The 27,318-nt window shown below is 39.9% G+C and overlaps 1 protein-coding gene across 3 annotated transcripts; it reads right to left on the bottom strand.

Annotated features, from left to right (window-relative positions):
• Positions 1 to 776: 776 nt before the first annotated feature.
• On the bottom strand, positions 777 to 27,318 carry LOC146684499 (protein-serine O-palmitoleoyltransferase porcupine-like). 3 transcript variants are annotated; one of them, XM_085443511.1, is made up of 14 exons: positions 27,160 to 27,318; positions 25,965 to 26,133; positions 25,020 to 25,156; positions 23,218 to 23,410; positions 15,062 to 15,105; positions 13,729 to 13,910; positions 13,513 to 13,643; positions 12,060 to 12,185; positions 11,462 to 11,562; positions 6,717 to 6,793; positions 6,008 to 6,071; positions 4,791 to 4,876; positions 3,181 to 3,291; positions 777 to 927 (listed from the first exon to the last, which is right to left on the bottom strand). In XM_085443511.1, coding segments are annotated over exons 2-14 (1,356 nt in total). In that variant the 5' UTR covers positions 25,967 to 26,133; positions 27,160 to 27,318; the 3' UTR covers positions 777 to 825. The 3 variants fall into 3 exon arrangements, with proteins under 3 accessions (XP_085299637.1, XP_085299638.1, XP_085299639.1); XM_085443512.1 differs by lacking the exon at positions 25,965 to 26,133; XM_085443513.1 differs by lacking the exons at positions 25,965 to 26,133; positions 27,160 to 27,318 and adding an exon at positions 27,034 to 27,144.

Here is a 27,318-nt window from a genome sequence, read left to right as displayed (position 1 = left end):
AAAGCACAAACGATTCATGAAACACTTTATTCTACACCATTTTAAGCTTTTTATATCCACCCCACACCAACAACCAATTGAGAATGACCAATTAGTCTAACAAGAATTACTTTTTACAATTTGTCTTACTGGTAAATTATGGAGATGGTGAAAAAGATAATGGACTCAATGTCCTGTTATCTCTTAAAGATACTGGAAATGATCCTGAATTGTTTGTTATGTCCATCAGGTGACCTGCTTTTGATTGGTAGGGTAAAATGTCAGGTAAAGGTGCGCGTACAGCAGCTCATTTTCAGTTAATTATCTGAACCTCTAGTAGCAGAGAACCTTATTTTCAGTTAAATGAGTGAAACAAGATCCAAACTATAAATATGTTAAATAAATATACACTTTTTGAAAATTATTGTATTTAGCATTTATTTAAAAATTTATAAAAAACACAAACACAAAAACAACAGCAGTAAAAAAAAAAAAAAGGAAAACATGACAAGAGATTTTAACAAAGCTACATTTCATTTTCTTCACATGATTAGAAGCTGAAATGTATTTGGACCTGCACATGTCAAAGGTCATTCATATGAACGGGCCAGTTTCTACTTTTCATTTTACTAATCCTTTAGAGACCAGTCATTCTTTCAAACAGGCCGGAAAACTTGTTTGGAAACTCATTGACATCTTTGAGAATCACCACAGCGCACACACCGTCATCCCCCTGTGCCAACGTCCTTCCCACTTAAGCATATCTCTGTCTTTCATAATCAGAAAACAGTCTGGTATACACTGAAACAAAGGTGTCTGTCAGCCTTTTCATCGGCCCAGACAACATTATTTAATTAAACAGTAGAATACCCAGGAAGCAAACACAACCCAGTGGCTGGCCCAGTTCAGTTCAGACCACCTCTGGATGGTGTGGATGGCTGTGAAATCCTGAAAACAATAACAAACATGGACGCTGTTAGTCCCTGCACAGCCCAGGGAATCATACACAAGGTACACATGTGCATTAGGAATTTGCATGCTATCAGCTAAATGTCCACATGCAACCAGAAAAGGTCAAAGGGTAATTCCTTCTCAAATTAAAATGGCCCTGCTACTCAACTTTCTCCAATGTGCATAAAAAAATATCCTTGGTTTGAACAAATAAATGGTAAATGGACTTATGGCTCTTATATAGCACTTTTCTATTCTGAGCAATCATAGCACTTTACATTCACCCATTCAGAAATTGTCACTATAGTTGTCTTTTGCAATGTGAAGTTTATTATGAGCATTAGTTGGCTTTAATTTTTTCCCATATTTTAACTAGCCAATACTAGAGATGGACCGATCCGATATTACGTATCGGTATCAGTCCGATACTGACGTAAATTACTGGATCGGATATTGGAAAGAAATAAAAAAATGTAATCCGATCCATTAAATATAAAAAAGCACCTCACAAAACTTGCGACACGGTGTAACTCGGCTCATAACCGTAGCACGTCGGAGCAGTGTGCTCACATGATAGAGCGGCTGTGTGTATTTATAGCCTCGCTACCAAACCAGCATTTCATCTCCGAGGAAGTGATCCCAGAGAGAAGTAAAGCAAGTGTGTAAGTTCATCTCTGAATGTTTGTAAGGCATTCCCACTTAAGCTTAACAACCAATACCTGGAGCGAGTGCCCCTTCTTGCTGCTATTTCAATCGTGAAACTGCTTAATGATCGGCTTTTCTGTCGGGAATCTGTGTCTCTTGTTTGTTTTTGGCCCACTTTGCACCAGAAAGAGGAAACCAGCGGCTGAATAACAGCAGCACGTTTAACCTTGATAAGCTGTTGTTAGAATTTATTTAATGTTACTTTCTACACCAGGATCTTTTTCTACGCAGTTGATGGCTGGTAACTGTCCAGGGGCGGATCTAGCAAAGTTTAGCCAGGGGGGCCGATAGGGCATGAACAGGGAAAATGGGGGCACAAAGACATACTTTTCTTTCTTATTCTCATTTAAAATGTCTAGCTTTTAATAAATAATTATCTGAATCTTACACCCAAAGTTTTAATCTTATGTAAAATATATAGAAGTCCATTACTGTATATAGTAACTGTTAAGTCTAATATACCCTAGTAAACTATAGTACTTTTTCCTTTGGGAAGATGCCATCTGTGCAGTCTACAGTTCTGTTGAAGGAAGATGTTGAATCTATTTAATTATTCTTGAAAAATTATTAATTTCTGTGCATTTTTTTTTTCCACACTGCATCAAATTAAAGTTGATTAAGTCGATTAAGCATCACGAAGTGGAGGTTGGGGGGTGGTTCCCTATTATTATTTTTTTTGCTGGGAGTTTGCAACCCTATTAGTTAGGTTGCTTAAGATTTCTGCTAAGTACTCTTTAAAATACCAGAATAGGGAGGATGGAGTAGGTTTAAGTTTATTAGATTGATCAGTTTTGCTGAACTATGAAATATTTTGGGTGCAGTGTATTTTTTACATACAGGTACAACAGAATAGCTTTAGTGTTGTTGTTTATTTAAACGTGAGTATAAACGTATACAAAATGCAGCAAGATATTAAAAAAACAGTTTTATTGATTAAAAAACACTATATTGGATTCATATCGGTATCGGCAGATATCCAAATTTATGTTATCGGTATCGGACATAAAAAAGTGGGATCGTGCCATCTTTAGCCAATACGCAGACATTTTTAATGGGTGTGTCCCAAATGGCAGATTCTGAGACTAGTAAGAATTTCATGCTTTTATCTTTACGTTTTTCACATTTTCATGTTCAAAAATTGTCCCTGTGAAAAAATAGCCTGAAAATTGTTTGATTGACCATGGTTTAAAAACTTTTTAAAAATATATATAATGTATGAAAACTTGACTGCAATCATGTTCAACCATTCACCAGATTTTAAGGAAAATCAGAGTTGGTTGAATGAAAAATATTCTAAAAAAATGTGCTGATTTGAGACACAATTTTCACCACAGAATTCAGTTTAAAGCAATCAGACCATTAAAAATAATGAATGTTCTGCAAACAATTACAATTATGAGAAATATTCAGTGAGAATATTCAGTGTTATTATTGTATGAAAGCTGTCACTTGCTTTATTTCCAAACTGAGACTGGGTATAAATTTGCACTCTGCCATAATATCTTCAACATATACAGGTGGGGTTGGCCCTCATGGTGCTCTTACCTCTTCTACCTCCTGTTCATCAACTCCTGGGTCAAACATGGAGCCTAGGTAAGTGAGATGGAAGATGGCCAGCAAGCTGAAAACCAGGTTCAGCAATATCACCCAATAATCCTATAGACCGCAGAGGAGAGAATAAAAGACAAAAGAAAAAATAGAGACAAAAGTTGCATGTTCTCCGTCAATCTACTCAATATTAAGAAATAACAACTTGCTAACAATGACTGTTAGTGTTCTATTCTATGGTTTTTTATGCATCTTTGCTTTGACTACATTGACAGGATGGAATCGTTCTCATGATAAAAAAAATGGTGCCAATCAGATGTTTTTCAGGTGTTTTTTAATGGATCAAAATGTGATGGTGCCTTTCTGTTTTCATGGTTTGGGGCGGAGCCTCCACTGTGTTTCACAGCTGACCTCCTTCCTACATACTGATCACTATTTGAACCAAAAATGTCACATTTGGATTCATCCATTCATCAGTCCTGTTACCACTAATTTTCAGTTTAGTTCTTATGTAACTGTAATCCACGGGCTTTTCATCTCATTCCCTGGCTGCCTCAGTTTCACTGGGACCATGTCCTGAATGGACACACTGCACATAATGCTGAGACGTGGCAAGCTAACAACAGCAAACAGTTTTTTGAAACAGACGTTTGGACTAGAAAGGTTGAAGACTCAAAATAATATAAGTACAAAAGTTCTAGAGTCACATGATTGAGAGTAGCTTGTGCAGACTTAGTGGAGGGCTGTGTGCAGGAATGTGGGCGTGAACCAGGGCAAGGTCAAATAACAGTAAGTTCTCACAAACAGTTGCTGCCTGGATATGAAACTAGATGACGGGAAATGAAACAGCTAGTGTGTGAGAAGAAAATATTGAGACAGGCAGGTGAAGCACCCAAAATGCAGGAGGAGGAAAGCGACAAGAGGTTGGGACCAACTTGTGTGCCAACCAGGGAGAGCTAAGTCTAGACCAGGGCCCTCCCCAATGGTTTTCTGACCACTCAGAAAGCTGATTTTTTAATATTTAAGTTTGTGTACGGCTAAGTTAGCGCACTCTTCCAGAAGTCGGCTACAGCTAACTGCTTGCAGACTGTGAACTGAAGAGATCCATGTACATGTATGGTTTTGAACTGCTTGAGGCAATAAATCTATTGAATTTGAATTGGACTGGTGCTCTCTTTATCTTTATCTCTCTTTATCCTCGAGAAAAAGAACGTGCAACACAGGCTGCTAGTGACATTGAATTTACATACAAGACACAACTTAAAATGAGTCTTCTGTTATGTGGTTCATCTTTTGATTTTGTTGTCTGTTTGTGCTTGAGTGATTCATTAGTCAGTTTCAAATGGCCTAATGACCAAAAAAAAGAAAAAGGATTATTTGGAGTTATTCAGTTACTTTATTGCCCTGTTTATCTTTGTTGTTCTGTGTTGTTTAGCTGTGCAGCACTTTGAAGTCACCTTTTTACACTGCACATTTAAACACAACACAGGTTAACCAAACTTTGGCTCTGCATCTATGTCTGTCTGTTTGTGTCTCTGTGTGTGTCTGTGTGTGTGTTTTGTTTTTCACTGTCTCCATCTGTTAGCTGAGTAGGGATGAAGCTGTACCTTTTTGTGCTGATGGGTGCAGTCAGAGGCACAAGGCCTAGACAGGATACAGGCACTGAAGATAGAAGCAAGCCTCTTTCTCAGAACTGAGGATGACAAAAATAATCAGTTACATTAAATTAAAAAACTTTAAACATGAAAATGTAAAAAAGGAAAATAGGAGGGGTCCACAAATCTGACTTTCTACCACTAAATGAACACAATAGAGCGACACGACGAGTGCTCCAATTACAGAAAACAAAGCAAAAGAAAAATCAAACATTCCCTCAAACAGCCTTTGGATCACAGCTGTCCCCTGCAACATGCAGACTACTCTGGATGAGTAAAGACAGATAAACAACTAAATTCACACGAGCTTGTTCCTCAATGTGGATCATTATCTGTCGTTTGGATATACTGAGAAAGCAATGTTAATCAAGACCAAATCATATGCAAAGCATTCTGTAATTTATTCAACCTCCTAAAAACACAGCATAAACTGCAGTATAACTAATGCATGAAGGCCAAGTAGAAGGTTCCACTTCACTCAGAAGTCCATACAGCATGTCAGTGTATCCATCCAAACAAAGGTACACTAAAAACACAAATGCATTCTGTTTGGCCAAAGACTAATGACACTGAGTACGGAAGGTGCAGGATAATAGTTCACATACAGGATAAAAGACATGTTATCCCCTCATGTGGTTAGTTTTCCGAAGTGGAAACACCTGTGCGGTACAGATAGAGGGGGGACTCACAGCTGTCGACGACTTTGCCACAAGTTTTAGTCATGGTCATTATGCATATGAAACACAAGACTTTAGATTACGTGTAAGAAATGCACTGATGCTAAGAACTTTTCTGTAATTAACAGAACATAGCACAGTCTGTGCCCTGTTTATTTAATTCTGTGTAACGTTTCAATATGAAATCAATAATATTTGTTTGTTTTTTTCATCTTTCTTTGAAGAGATCAACTGAATTTACAGAGATCAAAGTCAGTGTCCAGTTTGCACGACAGTGCAATAAAAACATTTTTGTCACTAAAATCTAAGAATGACTGTGACAGATAATTGAGGCAGAACTTTTCAGCCCTGTTGACGATCCTTAATAGAAATCTATTAAGCAGTTCTTCAGTGTTTGTGTGTGACCTGGGTCACAACAGATCACATCATGTGTCACTTGTTCCACTTTCACCAGCGAATCACTCTTCTGTGTGAGCACAGAGTTATCCATACCGTGTTCAACATATGTGATGAATCCAAGTGAAAGCAGAACAGCTCCCAGGTGGAAACTGAGACCCTGGAGAAGATAATACAATTAGGTTAAGCAGTAAACTACGTACAACTAGTGGAACAGAATGGTGTGTATGTGTAAGTTTGGTGATGGAGTTTTTATTATGAATGAATGATGTATTTTTATGAATTATTATGTCTATTTTTTATGCTAAAGGACAACAGATGGAAATTAGCCCTTGGCTATAATCTGGTATGTTTACATTCATGTAATTTTTTTTTTACATTTATGTTCATTAACATGCACTGTCCTAAATAAAATAAATAAATAAAATAAATAAATGTTTGGGGTCCACTTGGGGTACCTGTGGTCATTTTTGACAAAGACTTCTATCACCAGTATTTCAACTTTCAGAAAATCATTTTAAACAAATACCGTCATATACCAAACACCTCAGTGAAATGTCATAAGGTGGACACTGCCCAAGCCTAGTGACCTGGTTGTTCAGTGAAATCTCACACACAGTGGGTAATAGTGTATGTATTATTGTAGGGTCTGCCTTATAATATAAAGCACCTTGAGGCAACTGTTGTTGTGATTTGGTGCTATATAAATAAAACTGAATTGAATTAACAGTGAAGTTTAAGCATGGATTTAGTATACTGTATAGACTCTGGATACAAGTGTTGAAGTGTGCATCATCTTACTAACATGCAGTAAGGCGCTGGCTGTGTATGTCACCAGGATAGCTGGAAAAGTTCCCAATTTCATGGCGTTTTTAAAGACATCTGAAAAAGATGGAGAACAAACCACAATGAACTCACTGAAAACAACATTATGACAACATGGTGCTCATACAAGATCACCTGCTGCTCCCTTTACGGCTCATCAGAACGGATCATCTGCTCAAACGATCTCTATCGTCATCCTCCTCTGTCATACCAGCCCTCTGCATGTCCTCCTACACGATCCACGAATCTTCTCTAAGGTCTTCCTCTTTTCCTTCTGTCTGGCAGCTCCACCACCACCATCATCATCATCATGATCATTTCTTTAACGTATCCACTCGCCCTCTGAACAGGCACTTCCATCTTCAATTCACAAAACACTCCTGACACTCATCTTCATCCACTCCTCCTCCGCTTTGAACGGTTGATCCCAGAATATTAAACTCCTCCACCTTCACTACCTTTGCTCCTTGCACGTTCCAATTTCCATTTCTCTCCCTCTAATTCACACGTGTTTTCTTGCTTCTGTTGACTCCCCTCTTCTCTCCAGCACATACCTCCCTTTGCACGCTACTCTGACTACAGATCAGTGTTATCTGCAAACGTCATATCCCCACAGACTCCTGCCTGGGCTCATCTGTCAGCCTGTCCATCACCACTGCAAATAAGAAAGGGCTCAGAGCAGATCCCTGACATAATTGCAGCACCACCTTGACTCCATCTGTCACTACTGCACACCCACACATGTCCAGGACCACCCTCACATACTTTTCTATCACTCCTGACTTCCTCATACAATACCACAGTGCCTCCTTTGGTACAACATGATCTGTGTTCTCTGTACTTCTCCAGTGACACTCTGCTTTATGCCTCTGTAGATACTCTGCACATCACTCATGTTCTTGAACATAATTTCTCAGGTATCCTCTCACTCTCTAAGATTGTGTTTAACAGTCTCCACTATGGGGCTGCCACAAACGATTTTTTTGATAGTCGACTAGTCACCGATTATTTTTGCGATTAGTCAACTAATCATATCATGTATCCGCTTATTGCACCAGCATGCATCTGCTCTTATATGACTATCATTAGCTTACAGCTTTAAGTGTTTAAGGTGCGTGCTAACTAAAAATAATGACAAGATGGTAGTTTATTAAATTTTAATGAAATTTGCAGATTGTTTCAGTGGAGTTTAATTAACTCAGCGGTCTGCTCCTTGCTTTCTAAAATATAACAGGACACCGGAGTATATTCTCGAGCATCTCACACTTCTGATAATCAGTTATCTGCTTGACGTTTATTCAGCTGTGTAAAAACTATAACTTTAATCTCAGCCAAACCGATTTACTCAGGAACAAATAAAATACTGAATATAAGTGACTTATATATCATGTTTAACCTGAGTAGCGAAAAACGGCGGTGGGTTTGAAAACGATTTGCCGGGAGTCCGGTGTTCTCAGCGGCTCTAGTGAGCCTTGAACCCCGGCTAGCTAGCGAGCTGGTGGGTAACAGACGTCTCCGAAAACGTCGGAGCGCTTTTGAAAATATGTGGCGTCTTGATAAACTGAGCAGATATTTTAAGTTTACACAGATAAATTCTCGCCTGAAAATATGTTAAACATTTATTTTGTGACCCAGAAAGAATAATAAGAGTAATATTAAAACTGCTGCTGCCATCTTCTGTTTCAGTCCGTTATTACACTCTTAAATCCTACTACTTATTCCTGCGTCTTTTGGGATCTTACAAAGCTTCAAACGAGGCGTCGACTATTAAATCAGTCGTCGACGATTTTGATAGTCGACTAACTGTGGCAGCCCTACTCCACTATCTCTTAGACATCGCCATACCTCCACAGGTATGTTGTCTGTATTACTGTAGGGTCTTTACCTTACAGTATACAGTGCGCTGAGGTGACTGTTGTTGTGAGCTGGTGCTATGTAAATTGAATTGAACTGAACTGAATCTGGACCAACCACCTTTGCAGTTTTCATGCTCACGAGCTCAATCTCTCTGCCAATCCACAGGTTCTTTTCTCTTTCCTTAGTGTTGAGCCTCATATTCAACCCTCCAGAAACCTTTTCCACATCAGGGCTCTAGAGTCTGACCAAATTTTTCGATGGTGCCACTAAAAAAATCTTAGGTCACACTGGTCTAGCTGTTCGAGTGGGGGGGAAAAGTCTCCGCAACCCTGAAAGTCTCCCTGTGGTCAACAACAGACACACATTATGCCCCTATCGTGGTATAAACCAATCAGAGATAGTCAGGGGCGGGACCTCTCTGATTGGCCTTGGTCCAGATATTCCTGTAGTACTTTGTGTGTAAGTTCGAAAGTGCAGGTGCCAGGTGGATAGAGAGAGGTGAGTAGCTTGAATAAAGCGATAACAATTCATTAAATCTGAATCGACTTTTAAATATAAATGTATTTTGCCAGAAACGCCAGAATCTCAGGTTAAAGCTCACAAAAGTATTTCAACAACCGCCAAACAGCAAATGAGAGCAGGTACACAGATTTCACACAATGACATAAACACAGAGCGGACCCGACGCATCAGAATCAGCTTTGTCTTTCTGGGCTTTCTCACCCAACGGCCTGTACACGGACACGCCCTCGGGGCCGAAAGCCAACAGCTCACAGATTCTGATATGTCCCGCTTTGTGTTTACGTCTTTTTTGTGCTAGATTCTGAGCTGCAGGTTTTATCTCTCTCCAACCAAAATTCACTGAACCAGCAGCAAAAGAATATCCAAACTATGCTTCACATTTCATAAATGTCGTCATTAATCTTCTCTTACTTTTGCTGTTTTGCTTCCACCACGATAAAAATCAAACTTCATGCACAGCTCTCTCTCTCTCTCTCTCTCAGTGTACTTCAAGAACAGTTTCCCATCTCAAATCTCTGTTTTCTGCATTATTCATTCGCTTAGTACCCATCAGTGCACCGTTGTTTACAGCACTGTCGGCCGCTGTCTTCTTCCTTTTTTTTTTTTTTACTTTTAACTTGGAACTTTTAACTTAATTTTTTAACAAAATTGAATTGTATCAAATCGGGACCTCGTGAATCGTAATCGAATGGATTATAGAAATCAGTGACGATACCCAGCCCTAGTGAGCAGCCTAGGCCTGACAGAAGTGGATGTAGCTGTGGGTAATGAGAAAAGATAATAAGAACTATTGATAACTTTTTTGTTAAGGCCTAATTCGTCTGAAATTCATAGCCAGTGCTCTGACACGGAGCCATGAACGCTGAACAAGCACAGTGTATCCAAAAACACGATAAAGGCACGGCCCAAGTGTCCCCTCTACCCACTGCTGCAGGCAGCAGCAAAACAGGTCATCAGAGGGGGCCGATGTGATAATTAAATTTAACATTGCCTACAATATCACCAAAGAGTGCCAACGCACTTTAAGCACAAGCACTTTTTCAGTAACTTATCTTTCTTGTAGAAATGTGCTCCAAATAAAGAACTTTGTATTGACAAGATTGTTAATTAATCATTTACAAATCAATATTGTCTGTATGGACAGCAATTTCCCCCCCAAAAGTGCACATGTAAAACTGCTGTGTTAAGCGATGCGGTTGAAAAATTTGGGTGCGCCTAACTTTTTTGTGCTGGTGGGCATCAAGGTGCACCAGTGCAACCGTGGCAAAAAGTTAGTCTAGAGCCCTGCACCTCTTTTTACTGTACGCTACTCCTGTATATTGTATTCATGTCATTTTTTCTTTGCCAGCTTCTTTAAATACTCTTCTTTCTCATTCCAGCACAAAGTCTCCTTGTCTACTTCCCAGAGGTTCCATCAAAAACCTCCTCTGCAGTTTCCCTCAGGACTCCAGCTGTACTTTCCTAGTCATCTGTAACTCTTCACTAACACTCAGAGCCTGTCTTAATCCTCTTAAACCTAGCCAAGGAGTTAACAGAAACCCAGAGAGATATATTAAGAATAATATGTTGTTACTAAAACCTCTAAACGTTCATCACTCAGTAACAGTGTTAGTTGTTGTCCCTGCAGTAAGAGGCAGGCCTGTGTTCACTGAGCCTGTGAACAACTCCAGTAAGGTTCAAGTTACACCTTTTAATAAAAGCTAGAGTTAAGCTAACTAAGATCTTGTTTGCTGTTATTTCTGTTAATTAGATATTGTATCTTTCAAAGAAATTAAAAGACAAACATTGATTTTATATATATATAGAAACAAATGTAACAATTGACAATACTCTCAGTACTTGTTTATGGTGCCTCTAGTCCATAGGTGTCAAACTCTGGCCCGCGGGCCAAATTTGGCCTGCAGCCTAATTACATTTGGCCCATGAAGCCATACCAAATTACTATCAGAGCTGGCCTACTGGTATTATACAGTTAATATATATATATTGTTTAGTATTAAGCTTTGCTTGTTCCATATTCAGTTTTTCAGCAAAACTTGTTTGAGTCCATAAGAAAAGATTCATTCTTATATCTAGAGGAAGATTTTTTTTTCAATAAATATTAGCGTTAGCCCGCGACTTTGTTCCAGTTTTGAATTTTGGCCCACTGTGTATTTGAGTTTGACACCCCTGCTCTAGTCGCCAAAGATGGTTCACATTCTACAGTTCTTTCATTGCTGCAATTCCCTTTCAGTGTGTACACGCTAGAAAAGCCGTCTGCTTCTGCTTCTGTCGGTTCAACAAATTTTGGCATCCTTAAATTCGACACTCTGGAAAGTTTAACAGACAGAGAAGATTGAGACTTACAGGTTTTAAGCCAGCGAGACATGGGGATGTTCCAGCATGTAACCACCATCACCATGGAGCGAGGGATTTCCACACTGAGAGGCTTCACCACTTTCATATCCCTGCACAGCACGCACGCACACACGCACACACACACACACAACTTGTTTTTTTCCACTTTTTAAAAAAATTTTGAATCACAGTCAGATTTCTAATGTGAATCTTCTTGGACTGGCACCGAGTCAGTCTCCGGCAGCATGTCATTCTTTGTGTTGCTACTAGCCTGCCTTGTTATTCCCAGTTGCTTTGTGCAAGACTTTTCTTCCCTTCTTCAGGAATCTTTGTTTGTCCGCTCCAGCTAGAATTGTCTTAGCAACGTTTGGTTCAAGCAATCTGGGGCATTTTGCTGTGCAGAGCCTGTTGCACTATACTGCTATCATATAATAAGCTAGATTGGAAGCCTGCCATTACACCCAATGATGCTCTTCAATTCTGCCTTGTTTTACAGTAGATTATTCTAGAGGGTTGAAAAACTTGACTGTTGATTAAACAGTTTCCAGGATGAAGAGAGCAGAGCAGCTGATAGCAGATCAGCTAATCGCAGATCAGCTAATCTTACCATCTTGTGTTGTCTTTATCTTCAGTGAATCCTCCTCCGGCCAGCATGCTGGTGCCTTCGCTCAAGTGACCCACAAAGTAGTTACTGAAGTGGAAGGACACTGCATTCTCGTAAGCATGCAGCCACCTATGCAACACACCACAATCAAGTCACATACACACATCATCATTAAATAATCTCTGGCTGGCACACGACAAATAATTACAGCAATTCACGTTAAAGCCAAATAACTCGAGCAATCAGACTTCTAGTGCTAGTTCTCACCCAGCAAGTTATTCATTTCCATAAAACGTCAGAGGTGGACTGATTTCTGACTGGACTACTCATCTGCTGATCTCATATTGCTTCCTCTTACGACACTATGATTGATACACCGACGTCATTTTTTTTCTTCAAGCATGCAGATAATCTAAACAACTCGTACACCTGAGTCACTGTATGTAAGAGCTCCTTATCAAAGCAATGGGAATAAGACAAACCGGAATTAGCCAGCTGCACAAACAGATATGCAAAAATGTTTTGGATAACAGTGTATTCAGTTCATAACTGTAAAAAAGAAAGACTAGCAATGGAGCACAAATAAAATAAAAACAGTATTAAAATAGAATAAAACATAATTATTTAATCCATAGTCTAATCATTTAAGGTTTAGATCATAAATGGGGTTAAAAGTCATACATCACGGATCACATAACAATTACAAATACAGACACACATATCTATCGAGTGTCACAGGATTGTTCTCATGACCAAGATGTTATGATATTTTGACTTACTGTGTGACATTTGTTCCCGTTTATAATCTAAACCCTCTAAGATTAGACTCCTCAGTAAACACTAAACTGGCTGTCTTCTCATCAGAGCTCCTCATCACATTCTGTCCGATATTTTCCTGGGAAAGTATCCCTACTTTGCACCATTCTGTTGATTAATCGGCCCTATTGAGTTTAATATAAGAAACGGTGCATCATTTTTTCCCTTTTTATTTTCACAGCTGCCAAATTTCATCTGTCTCTGTTAAACACTTCTATTACATTTGATATGAGTATGATATGCTTGTGTGTCATGCCTTCATTTCGGTGTCTGAAATCACCAGAAGGAAGACTCTCAAGTCATACTAATTAAAACCAGTGCAGATGCATATTAGCTTCTAATCTTCTGTATAACAAACTGAAGATATACTGTTATGTGTGTGAGAAGACAAAGACTACAGTGCCAATTTCAAGAAGTGAGAAAAGTATGACACTACACTATGATACCATCATCAGAACATGACTAAATAGTTTCTATACTTGGGAATTTGAACAAATGTTAATACTTGGGGCAAAGCCTTACCTTTCTCAAATGTATCTTGGAAGCAGAGAAAGAAAGACAGACAGTATAGTGTCAAAGCAGTGTAGTGGAACAGTGCTCTGGGTGTAAAAAGAGCAACGATTGAATTAAAATCTCTTACTTCTTTGTGACAGAGTTTCCATGGATCGGGATGAACCACGGGAAAAGGTATGGGGCAATACAGGTGGAGATTAGCAAACAGATCTGACTCTTCACTAGACTGCCGCTAGAGGTATGCAGCCACAACCAGCTCTGAAACCCAAATCCATCATTACCATCACAGTGCCATACAGGACTAGAAAGCATGCAGATTAAGGTAGAACTGGCAGTTACTCACAAGTTTTGTGCCTTCAATAACATTCTTATAACTGGAGAAGCTGATCCAAGGGCCAAAGACGGCAGTACCCACAAAGAAAATATAGCCCAGGAACTCAGTTGGCGAGGGCAGGCTGCTCAGTGCACCTCTGTCCAAGTCAAAGGCCACAGAAATGGCCTTCATGGCCACCACCATCTGAGAGCCTCAAAGAGACACAAAAATAAAGTAATTTGTTACCATTACAGGATACTACATTCACATTTTATGAGGAATCACTTCCTCATAGAAGTCACTATTATAAGCTAACATAGTCTGAATATAATCTTATTAAGAGTAAAAGGTGTCTGCTGTGAGGCTTGATCTATACATTACAGATGTACATATATATGACCAATATACTATAGTTCACAATGGTCATTTTTTCAGTCTATGAGCTGCATCATATATGTGCTATCAAGTCTTTCTAACATGTTGGACTGAGCTTTCATTTGCTGTATAGGTATTAGGGGCATGAATGCCATGGTAATTTATCAAACTGTTCTTTTTCCAAGGTAGAGTCTAAAGCATACAACTTTAATTACTTTAAAAACAACAACTGGGTGCACAAGTTTTATTATGAATTAATCAGGATTTTCTCTAAGCTACACCAGGTTGAAAGTATACATACATCTGCACTAATACTTGGACCTCAACCAGATGCTTTTTGGTAGGCACCGCACCAATTTCTCTGTGGCTCACTGGAGTCCTAAAGCTTTAGACATGTAACCCTTTCCATACTGACTTTGTTTCTCAGCTGTTTCATTACATCGTAGCAGGAAATATTGCTTTTTGAGATCTTTTATCCTCCTTCACGTTTTCAGACAAGACCTATTTATTAAGTGACGTCTTGACTTAGCAGATGTGGCTGTAATCAGACATTCTGCATTTACTCAGGCTTTGTCTAATATTAAAAATGTGTTTGATGATATGAAACCTAGGGAAAAATGTTTTCACAGCATTTAGCCTGTATCCATTTTAAACCCTGTGTGGACTAGAGGAAGTCATACTTATCCCCCAAATTAAAGATCTATGCTATACAGATTCCAACCTGGAAAAGGGGGTTTAAAGAAATAATTTAAAGACATAAATTACAATGATACTCATGCCCATGATGACTGGGTGTAAATATAATAATAATAATAAGAAGAATATATTTAATTTGTTGCCATACAAGGTTGACGTACAGGGAACAAAAGATAAACAGTACAAAGGCTAAAATAAACCTTTAAATGTTTCTCCAAGACACAAAATGAAAATTGCAAAAAAAATTACAGAAGATTAACTAGGAACAAAAAAAAATTGATGTAATATTTACCTCTTATTTTGTGCCAGGTCACCGTGTCAATTAAATGCAACTCTCTAAAAAGAAGAGGCAGAAAAGTAACATGATAAGCCATCAATGCTACTCTAGAAGCTAGACAGTGCAGCACTAAAGGAAATGAATTACTAAATTATTATAGGAATTGCAGCTCCTAGATAGACATGTACAACTGCTCTATTTGTCTCTAAGTTTAGGCATGAGAACTCAGACTGCAACTGTACTTTTCATCATTGACAACTGCTTTAAATAATGATGGTGTATTAAAAACCAAGACTATATTAAGACTATATTTAGCTGGAACACATCCAGTTTACAAGGATAGACTTATTAAAATGAAATAAAATCTCACCACAAGGAAAACTTTATCTGCTCTACAATGTTTCAACAGATAGGTCACTTATTACCTGTGTAGTGTTGTGATTTCTGTAATCGAATATTATGGTGAACAGTACTGAACACTGCACTGAGGTCTAAAAGGACAAGCACAGAGAGGAGTCCACTGTCACGGGCCATGAGAAGATCATTTGCAACCTTCACTAAAGCTGTTTCTGTGCTGTGGTGCATCGAAATGCTGAATTAAAGTCTTCATATAAATCATTCCTCTGCAGATGCTCTCTTAGCTGTTTGACAACTAACCTTTCAACAATGTTTTTAACTAAAGGGAAGGTTAACATGAAAACATTTCCAAACACACTGACCTCAGATGTTTGGTTTTAGCTGGACCCTAAGATAAGACACGGCCTAAGACTGCAAGACTCTTTCTTTTCACAACTCTACTGTAAGAGTGACGTTCACGTTAAGATTAGCTGCAGCTTCTTCTTTACAAAAAACAGCACTTGAGCCTTCTCAGCTGTCTGCTTGGTTCTCCTTTTATCGATAGCGAGTCTCCTGGTTTGCACACTTGTTGTAGGTGCACAGAGAAATATGGCTGCTGCAGAAACCAGATCTAGGTTGGTTGACTTGCCTGCACAGGAGTGCACTGTCTGAGTGCACACTTATTATATACAGGCAGGGGTGGGACTTTACTTTGATGGACAGACCATGCAGCCAATCACATTCAAAGACATTATGTGAAAGAAGGAAGGGGGCAGATGTTCAAAAGACAATAAGTGTGTTGGTACAGGCCAGGTACACAGAGAGATTTAAATGCAAGCGTGTTGAGAAAAAATGAAGAAACAAGTGAAAACGTAAACTCTGTATGCATCTGTATGCATTTCAGTGATAACCTCAAACCTGAGTGTAGAATTTATAAAATTAGGACCTAGCTGAAGTGATACCCACTTTTATTTTCAGCAATTTTCCATTATGAAGGACAAAAAGTTTCAAACTTGTAAAGGACTTAAACCTCGTGTAAACCCAGTAGTAGTAGTAAATGTATAAAATGCGTAAATATAGTGTATAAAAGTAAAGTTTTATGAAAACAGAATAAAAAAACTTGCTACCTTGATAAAGACTAAATTCACAGTTCAGTATTGAATATTACATAAAATAAATTATATAAAAGTGTCTGCAGAAATATGTAGCACAGAGCCATGGCTCAGTGTCTACGTGTCTAAATGAATGTGTGCATGATGCCATTAAAATTCTTAACTTGGTTGATCTGCTGCTCACCACAAACAAGCAGATATTTTTGACTTTTAACTGTATTTTCACAAGTTTCACAGCGTTTCCTACTGACTTGTTATAATTGCTGGCGGTGTCTTGTAAATAGTGTTGGACGTAATCCCATTTTTCAGTAATGCATAGGGATGGAAATAGATAAAAAAAAATTAGCAATTCCAGTTCCATAATCACTTATCGATTCTCACTGACTCTGTTTTGAGAGTAACTACCATTACGAAGCATCAATAAAAAAGACATTTGTGCAAACTAATTGCACAGCTGTAGGTCAAAAAAAAAAAAAGGTTACTCAAAAAACTAATTATTTCACATATTAAATAGAACACTTTTATTAAAAGCTTTACTGCAGAACAATCAGTGGTGGATGGAGCAGCTACAAAGTTTGTTTTTCCTTCACGTCAGAGTTTGTTAATCAGGTGCTTGGATGAAGGACTCCCGATAGTGTTTCCCAGTAAAGGTTTTAATGGTGATCACAGGAACAGCACTGCTGTTTTGGATTAGAAACACGTTTTGTTTCACTCAACCTGAGCTCAGTAACGGCTCCGTCTCTTTGCTCATCGTGGTGTGTAAACAGACTCCGGCTCCATGTTTAACTGTGCCAGGAACGTCATCACTGCTACTGTTATGTTATCAGTCTGTTTGCCGAAAACTGCGGGCTGTGTGAGCTCAATGTTGTCAGACTTTTTGTTCACACGCTGCTCCTAAATACATTTCCATTGCAGGTCTATTTTTAGTTGCTAATGTGGGTGAAACACTCGTGTTTACATTGTTAAAGACATCGGCGCTACAGAGCCGTGCATTACACAAAGGAAAGAATTTGTGTCAAGAATTTTTTGTAATCAAAGTGCACCCAGGACAGAAGCAACACATTATGCTGCTAAAACACCTTCAGCTCTTTGCAAGCATCTGCACAAACAGCATGGGTAGCTGAGGAATAGAGCAGGTGATCTACTAATTGGAAGGTTGGTGGTTCCATCCCTGCTCCAGTCTGCATGCCAAAAGATAAGACACTAACCCTCTCCAATGCTACTTACGCGTAGAAAAATCTTGTATAAAGTGTAGAGGTAGAGTAGAAAAGCAGTCCATTTATCATGCTAACACAACCTAGCCAAGAACCCAGAGTGATGTTCAAGCTGAGTGAATGCCAACCCCAGCCCAGCCAGCCATGAACTTCGCCAGGTAACAAACTGATGATCAGTCAGGTTGCAATCTCTGTTTCTACTGGCTCATTTTTCTAAAGTAGCATCACCGTGCCGATCACTTTAAAATCTTTCGGTGCTGTTGGCTTCCTGTTCATACCCAAATACTGTATCCTCATTAGGATATGGATTTGTGTTTGTGTGGGTTTGTAGCCCAAGGTGTATACAGTTACATGGTAATTATGCCCATATGGAAAGGATATATATAAATCTTATAAAGTTTGTATCTGTCTTGTGTGAAACTTGTATGAAAAGCATACAAGAGTGAAAACAGATATAAGATCCCTTGAAAAAGTATATAAATGAAACTTGTATGTTTTGGATACTTATTAAAACAATATATGAAAGTAATGAGAAAGTGGCCACTTTCATGAGTAAATCATATAAGCCTTATATGATTCACTATATGAAGTAAGCCACATCTTATGCAAGTCTTTTATAAGTTTTTTCTATTTCTTTTCCATATGGGTGTGACATGTGTTTCAGGTCATTCTAAAGAGAATTGAGAAATCAATGTAACAAGTAGTGTAGCAAATTACTTTCTCCAACAAGTAACATACTGTATTACTTTTAAGAACACACTGAGCTCCACATATCAGTTCTTACATTTAAAGTGGGAATGCTCTCCAACCATTCAGAGAGTAATTCAGTTCATCCATCCATCCATTCGCTTCCGCTTATCCTTTTCAGGGTCGCGGGGGGCGCTGGAGCCTATCCCAGCTGTCATAGGGCGAAAGGCGGGGTACACCCTGGACAGGTCGCCAGTCTGTCGCAGGGCTAACACACAGGGACAGACAACCATTCACACTCACATTCACACCTAGTGACAATTTGGATTAATCAATTAACCTATCCCCACAAGCTGCATGTCTTTGGACGGTGGGAGGAAGCCGGAGTACCCGGAGGGAACCCACGCAAACACGGGGAGAACATGCAAACTCCACACAGAAAGACCCCGGCCTGATGTTGGAATTGAACTCAGGACCTTCTTACTGTGAGGCAACAGTGCTAACCACCGTGCCACCGTAATTCAGTTCAATTCAATGTAATTCAATTCTATTTAAAATGTCAATAAAGGGCTATTCTGTTCATACAGCGTCAAATCACAACAACAGTTGCCTCAAGGACCTGAACTTGCATACAGTGGCTTGCAAAAGTATTCGGCCCCCTTAAACTTTTCCACTTTTTGTCACAAACATGAATCAATTTTATTGGAATTCCACGTGAAAGACCAACACAAAGTGGTGGACACGTGAGAAGTGGAACGAAAATCATACATGATTTCAAACATTTTTTACAAATAAATAACTGCAAAGTGGGGTGTGCGTAATTATTCAGCCCCCTGAGTCAATACTTTGTAGAACCACCTTTTGCTGCAATTCCAGCTGCCAGTCTTTTAGGGTATGTCTCTACCAGCTTTGCACATCTAGAGACTGAAATCCTTGCCCATTCTTCTTTGCAAAACAGCTCCAGCTCAGTCAGATTAGATGGACAGTGTTTGTGAACAGCAGTTTTCAGATCTTGCCACAAATTCTTGATTGGATTTAGACACCAGATAGGTCAGGGATAAAGTTATTGAGAAATTTAAAGCAGTCTTAGGCTACAAAAAGATTTCCCAAGCCTTGAACATCCCACGGAGCACTGTTCAAGCGATCATTCAGAAATGGAAGGAGTATGGCACAACTGTAAACCTACCAAGATAAGGCCGTCCACTTAAACTCACAGGCCGAACAAGGAGAGCGCTGATCAGAAATGCAGCCAAGAGGCCCATGGTGACTCTGGACGAGCTGCAGAGATCTACAGCTCAGGTGGGGGAATCTGTCCATAGGACAGCTATTAGTCGTGCACTGCACAAAGTTGGCCTATATGGAAGAGTGGCAAGAAGAAAGCCATTGTTAACAGAAACCCATAAGAAGTCCCGTTTGCAGTTTGCCACAAGCCATGTGGGGGACACAGCAAACATGTGGAAGAAGGTGCTCTGGTCAGATGAGACCAAAATGGAACTTTTTGGCCAAAATGCAAAACGCTATGTGTGGCGGAAAACTAACACTGCACATCACTCTGAACACACCATCACCACTGTCAAATATGGTGGTGGCAGCATCATGCTCTGGGGGTGCTTCTCTTCAGCAGGGACAGGGAAGCTGGTCAGAGTTGATGGGAAGATGGATGGAGCCAAATACAGGGCAATCTTGGAAGAAAACCTCTTGGAGTCTAGAGACATACCCTAAAAGACTGGCAGCTGGAATTGCAGCAAAAGGTGGTTCTACAAAGTATTGACTCAGGGGGCTGAATAATTATGCACACCCCACTTTGCAGTTATTTATTTGTAAAAAATGTTTGGAATCATGTATGATTTTCGTTCCACTTCTCACGTGTGCACCACTTTGTATTGTTCTTTCACGTGGAATTCCAATAAAATTGATTCATGTTTGTGACAAAAAGTGGAAAAGTTTAAGGGGGCCGAATACTTTTGCAAGCCACTGTACTTGCTTGTACGTATCTGGGACAGGCATTTTGCTGATGAAATGCTGCTTTGGCAGCACATAGCGCAGCTCCATTAAGTTTTGTGAAGCATTTTTGCAATTTTTAATGCATCAGATTATCAGACATTTTTATTTCTTAGGCCAGGACAGGCTCAGTATTGGGCTTCTTGGCTAGGTTGTGTTAGCATGATAACACAACCTAGTATCAGTATTGGGATACTGTACATCCCTGGTCAGGATGAGATTCAGAGTGTGATTAAAACAATCAGTGGGATCATGTACACTTTGAGAGAGGCCAATCAACTCTAATAAAAAAAAAAGTAACATGTTGCATTGACTTTCATTTTCAGCATCTACATGGATGCTAAAAAATGCCCACAATAATTATAAGAAATCTGAGTACAGGCTAGGAGGACCATAGATGACAACAAAATTGTTTTTTGACTTTTTGCATTAGAGTCAGGCTTTTAAAAAAAATCTAACTAAATCTAACTCTGCCTGGGTCTCTGATAAAGCCATCTTATAACATAACAGGGGGTAGCAATTATTTTGTACATAGTCTATCAGTGTTTAAGAGTATGGATTAAAAGCAGTTCATCTTGATAACATATGTCCCCTTATTGGTATGTGAAGTCAGAGGACACGCAGGAAGAACACAGCAAGAAAACAATCACCTGGATTATTTTCAGACTATTACATGGAAAAGTTGAGAAAAAAAAACATCTTCAACTGACTGAAATTCTGTACAGCTTGGGCCTGTTTATTTGGATTGAAACGGCTGTATTAGGCTCCATGTAAATGTAATTGCAGGCTCAGCCAGCACTGTGAGATAACAGCTACAATCTTCTTGCCTTCTAAAAAATGTTTCATTTCATGCTGTACCACATAGTTCTTTTATTATTACATAATCTTCTTCATTAGTGACATCTCACTGATGCTATTTATTTTGTTACAGAGCTTTGGGCCCCATTACAAAGTTGAAGGTTCAGTCAGGTTAAGGTCTGCATCACTTTGAGATCATTGTCCAACTTGAGCTGTCAGACAGACAGCCTAACATATGACTCTAGAATACTTGAGTGCTCATGTATTATGTTTGGTTTTCTCCAAATGTGACACTGTGCGTTGTGGCCAGACGTCTGCACTTTGGTCTCATCGGCCCAAAAGATGTTGTTGAAGTCTTGTGATTTGTTCAGATGCAATTGTACAATCCTAATCCATGCTGCAATGTTCTTTTTAGAGAGAAGAGGATTTTTTTCCTGGCAAACCTTCCCAACAAGCCACACTTGTTCAGTATTTCTCTAATTGTACTGTCGAGAACTTTAACAGTTAAGGTGTTTGCACACCAAGTGTGATGAAAAAAAACCCCTGTGAAATCCTGCAGTCCTGAACATGCAGCCTGCAGAGCAGCAGAGTCGTCTGCACTTCCTGAGCACTTTGGGCCTGAGCCTAACTGAATTTTGCTAGGACCGTCCACTCCTGGGAAGACTGTGACACTTGTTAAGAGCACTTGATTGGCATCAACTGACTTAACTTAATTACTATCTTATTTATCAATTTGTATGGAAGTTCTAACCCTTACTGCTTTCATACTAATTATGAGAACTCTGTTGATTTACTTCCAATCCCCTCTGTCTGCATAAAAGCAGTGTTGGAACACACTGTGGTACCATACCCTCATGAGCATCAGTTGAACAGTATTGTACTGCAGAAGGTAGTGTGATGGTGCAAGAATGGAGAGGAAAAAGGTGATTAACAATGGAAGAGAGACAGACCATCATAACACTGTCGGTCTGTCCTACAGAGAAACTGCAAAGAAAGTCAAGGTGTCAGTGAGTCCAGTTTGCTTCATCATCCAAAGGCTCAGAAACAAAGTCTGTAGACCCAAAGACACAACTGAATCAGAGGCCAAGTTACCAGCTGTGTGATAGGCGGCTGACAGGACAACAGCTTCAAGCAGCTTAATAGTGGTCGTAGTAAGAAAGTCTCAGTTTCAACTGTGAAGAGAAGACTTTGAGCTGCAGGTTTGACAGGACGAGTTGCAGCAAGAAAGCCAGACGTCAGAATAAGACAAAGAGGCTTGGCTGGGCCGTGAAACACCACCATTGGACTACTGAAGACTGGAAGAAGGTATTATGGACTGATGGATCAACATTTGAAATCCTCGGTTCATCACACAGGATCTTTGTGTGTGGCATCAACGGTCAAACATGGAGGAAGAAGTGTGATGGTCTGGGGCTGTTTTACTGGATCCAGGGCCAGTGACTGTACAGAGTGAGAGGCTCCCTGAACCAAAACCACAGCATTGTGCAGCACCATGCAGGACCCTCTGGTATGCACCTAGTTGGTCAGGGATTCATCCTACAGCAACATAAAGACCCAAAACATAGATCCAAGCTGTGCCAGAACTACCTCAGGAACAAAGAACAAGGTGGTGAGCTTGAAAACATGGAGTCCAGCACAGTCTCCAGACTTAAACCCCACCGGGCTGATTTGGGATGAACTGGACAGAAGAGTTTCCAGCTGTAATTGCGTTTTTGTATTATGCTTTCATTACAGAGTGCAATGAGACATTAAACAGCGTAATATTTAATAAAAAAAAATTGGAAGAAATTAGTGTGTTCTAAAACTTTTGACTGGTATTGTATGTGACACTGGTTTGGAAGGTAAGCAAAACTCTTTGTTATAAAAAAGCTTTCAAAATAAGGAGCAGCCAACAAGTTACAGAGCGTTAGCCTCCAGAGGAGTGCCCTACTGTCTACTGCCAGCCTTTTCTCTGTGCAAATGTTTAGAAAACACTGAGGAGCAATTTTCCTGGTACAAAAGTGTTTTTGTCTGCGTTTCTCACCCTGTTAGGATATAGATAAGGACGACACCTGAGACGAAGAGGCCGTGGCTGCTCGAGTGTCGGCAGAGCAGCAGAATAAAGTAACAGAGAGCAGTGAGCAGCAGAATCCACTGCATGTGCTGCTCAAAGAACAGGAAGAGGCCAAACATCCCAGCCAGCGCTGACACTACATGTTTCACAGTAGACACCACACCTGAGGAAGCAAAGCAGGACGCACTTAGAAACGTAATCACAAGTAGCCTGTTGTTGTTGCAGACACTGCAGTGCATAATAAAGTTAAACATGGTCACACAAGGTTTTAATTTTTAATATTTTAAAATAATTTTTAATAGCTAGTCTGAGGCTCTAAACAAATCAAAACAGCAATAAGCTTATTTCTGACTAATGCTGAATATATATATGTATCATCTCACTCAATGTTTTTTCTTTATTTTTATTACTTTCGACATTGTAGATACAAACTGAAGACATCATATATATGAAGCAAGATATATGGAATTATGTAGCAAAAAAAACCCCTGATAAATAATTCTAAATATGTTTTATATCACAGATTCCTCAAAGTAGCCGCCCTTTGCTTTGTTGACAGTGCTGCAAACCCTCTGCCTTCTCTCAGTGAGCTTCATGATGTCGTCACCTGAAATGGTTTCACTTCACAGGTGTGCCTGTCAGGGTTCATTTGTTGCCTTCTTAATAAGGTTGGGACCATCAGTTGTGTTGTGCAGCAGTCAGGTTGGTACACAGCTGACAGCCCTATTTGACAACTGTTAGAATTCATATTATGGCAAGAACCAATCAGCTAAGTAAAGAGAAACAACAGCCCATCGTTACTTTAAGAACAGAAGGTCAGTCAGTCCAGAAAATTGCAAAAATGTTGATTGTGTCCCCAAGTGCAGTTGCAAAAACCACCAAAACTGGCTCACATGAGGACTGTCCCATGAAAGGAAGACCCAGAGTCCCCTCTGCCACTGAGGATAAATTCATCTGAGTCACCAGTCTCAGAAACCACAAGTTAACAGCAGCTCAGATTAGAGCCCAGATAAAATAAGGAGAGTGATGGAGTGCACCAGATGGCCTGACCTAAACCCAGTGGAGATGATTTGGGATAAGATGGGCCGCAGAGTGAAGGCAAAAGGACCAACAAGTGCTCAGCATCTCTGGGAAATCCTTCAAGACTGTTGTTAAACCATTTCAGGAGACGACCTCATGAAGCTCATGGAGAGAACGCCAAGAGTGTTCAAAGCAGTAATCAAAGCAAAGGGTGGCAAATATCGAGGAATCTAAAATATAAAACATGTTTTAAGTTATTTACACATGTGTTCATTCATAGTTTTGATGCCATCAGTGAGAATCTAAAATGTAAATAGTCATGAAAATAAAGAAAAAAACATTAAAAAGGAAGGCGTGTCAAACTTTTATATGCACACACACAGACACACACACACACACACACACACACACACACTCGTGTGAAATAAGTGACTATTCCCCTGTCATTACCCTTAACTGGTTTACTGTATTTACTTGTATGGATGAAGATGTTTACATTGGCACTTGTGTTTTTGTTCCTCCCAGTGTGTCAAAAAGGCTGGAATATTTAGAAAACTACTTGTCATATGATGATGACATTTTACAGAGAACATGTGAAACATACATGTCCAAACTTTAAACCATAACATTTTCAGCCAAATCACAGGTGGCTGAGCAGAAGATGTTCTGCAGCTCTGACTACCCATTTGCGTCCAGCGATAACTGTAATCAGCAGCTGGGACGTGTGCTCCTGTGCAGCGAGTGAAGCTCACCCAGTGTGAAACAGAGTCTGCAGAGCAGGCAGAGTAGCAACAGCCTCCACACCTGCTGGAGGCCTTGCTGGACAGTAATGAGACCGCAACTCTCAACCAGCTCCTGCCACACCTCCAACCTGCTGGGAATGTCCATCCTGCACACACAGACAGACACAACACAGCAATATCACAATATGTTCACAAAGGTCAAAGAGTCCGAGTGCTGTTTTCAGTGCTTGGCTGTAATGTTTCTGTAGGCTTTACACAAAAACTGCACATGCGCATTAACAAAATGGATGGATGGAGGAAAAAGTAGGTTTTTTGTTTGGTTGGTTTTTTTTTTTAACATGATGACTTTTAATCTGATTAGGAAAACATTCTTTCTGTAAGATTAGTCTAATAAATTTGTTGGAGATGTTTCTGTCACTCCGGCCCCCTCCCACCGTCCAAAGACATGCAGTTTGTGGGGACAGGTTAATTGGATAATCCAAATTGCCACTAGGTGTGAATGTGAGTATGAATGGTTGTCTGTCCTTGTGTGTTAGCCCTGCGACAGACTGGCGACCTGTCCAGGGTGTACCCTGCCTCTCGCCCTATGACAGCTGGGATTGGCTCCAGCACCCCCCGCGAACCTGAAAAGGATAAGCGGTAGCGAATGGATGGATGGATGGATGGATTTTTCTGTCACTAAATTCGATATTTTTAATGTGGAGCCACCTCAAACAAGGAGAATGTTTGACTGCAGCAAATCTTCCCTAACCAAGCTTTAACAACATCAGGTGACATGAGCAAAGAAAATATTGGCTTGATAAGCCTAGACAGACTTTCTATTTTAGTTTGTAGGATTCGACCAAAAACAGTGATGTCTCTTTGCAACTGTTGGCATTTTTCTATATTATTCATAATATTCTTCTCCTTGGACACTGCTTTATCTTTAGAAATATCCCCAAATATTTCACTTACATTTTTAACCTTTACGTTATACAATGGCTGCAGAGTTAAGATTTCATCCATCCACCCATTCGCTTCCGCTTCTCCTTTTCAGGGTCCCGGGGGGCGCTGGAGCCTATTCCAGCTGTCATAGGGCAATAGACGGGGTACACCCTGGACAGGTCGCCAGTCTATCGCAGGGCTAAAACACAGAGACAGACAACCATTCGCACTCACATTCACTCCTGCATTTATCTATATTCAACTGTAACCCTAAAGCTTTAAAACAGTGTTTATAGTTCTTAATGATGCTGAAATTTGATTTGTTTTCTTTTTTTAAATAGTATCATCAGCCAACTGACTTCCCGTTACATTAATCGCGTCTACTTCGCTGTTTGCAATGAAAGTACATAACATCTAAAAAAAAGAAAAAAAAGAAATCTTCTTTCATTTAGTAAATCACTCCAGACAATCAGATCCTAAACGAGTCGTATGCTATTGTGTATTGTGTATGTCGTCCTCTCAACAAACCTGATTGATTCACAGATTTATTGATGAAAGAGCTCTTTTTAATCTGGCAGCAATCGATACGGCAAGAATTTGATAATCTGCGTTTAACAGTGTAATTGGCCTTTAATTATTTAAAAGGCCAGGTTTAGGAACTTCTCCAGGTTTATGAATTAAAGTAATCAGTCCTGGTTTCATTGGGCGCTTCTTTCTCTCTGCAAAAAGAAATATCTCCACACATTAAGCTTCTTAGATCTTTCCAAAGAAATCGATCAAAATGAGCCGTGAGCCCATCTGCACATGGAAAAGTATCTAAGACCATCTTGGAGTGAGAAAAAAGAAGTGAGTGAGCTTGATGGCTAAGAATGACACGATGGTTCTGACTTTATCATCCACGAAGGTTACTGACTACTGTGCTTTATGTGACAGTGATGACAATCGGCCGCACGCACTGCAGCCTCGCCGAAAGTTACTCCAAAGCGACCGTTTCATTACTGGATCATCCGAAGGTCCACGGAGACTGCACTAAGAAACTGGCCTACAGGAGCTAGCCGCACACGTCATCCAGCAACAACTAGCTTTCATGTTCACTTACCTCCGTTAGCTCTGCTGCACCAACCTTTCCCACACGTAACAACAATTTGAGGTGGCCTGCAGGTGGCGCTAGCTCTGCTAAATCAATTCCAGCAATCCGGTTCGGAAGGTCAGAGAGCGGGCTCACCTGAACTGTTGAAGCACAGCCAAAGACCCCAGATCCAGGTCCAACCAGCTGGCGCACGGAAACAGCTCCTCTACTCTTCTTCGTCTTCCACACTTTCCTACTCATTCCCGTCTTCCAAACCGTTCCTTCACTGCCCCCTGCTGGTTTTACGGCAGCTTC

The sequence above is a fragment of the Copadichromis virginalis genome, linkage group LG20 (assembly GCF_057382275.1).
Source record: "Copadichromis virginalis isolate Kocher_CV1m ecotype Utaka linkage group LG20, C_Virginalis_male_GT1.1, whole genome shotgun sequence".
NCBI lineage: Eukaryota > Metazoa > Chordata > Actinopteri > Cichliformes > Cichlidae > Copadichromis > Copadichromis virginalis.
Note: the sequence above shows the minus strand (reverse complement) of the source record. Positions and strands in the feature narration are given on the sequence as shown.

Excerpts from the sequence above, each read along its gene's own strand:
- LOC146684499 (XM_085443511.1), bottom strand. Across the intron at positions 15,106-23,217 it reads CTTATCTATATCCTAACAGG|AGAGTTGCATTTAATTGACA; the intron begins GTGAGAAACGCA and ends TCTTCTTTTTAG. Across the intron at positions 928-3,180 it reads ATGAACAGGAGGTAGAAGAG|GATTTCACAGCCATCCACAC; the intron begins GTAAGAGCACCA and ends TATTGTTTTCAG.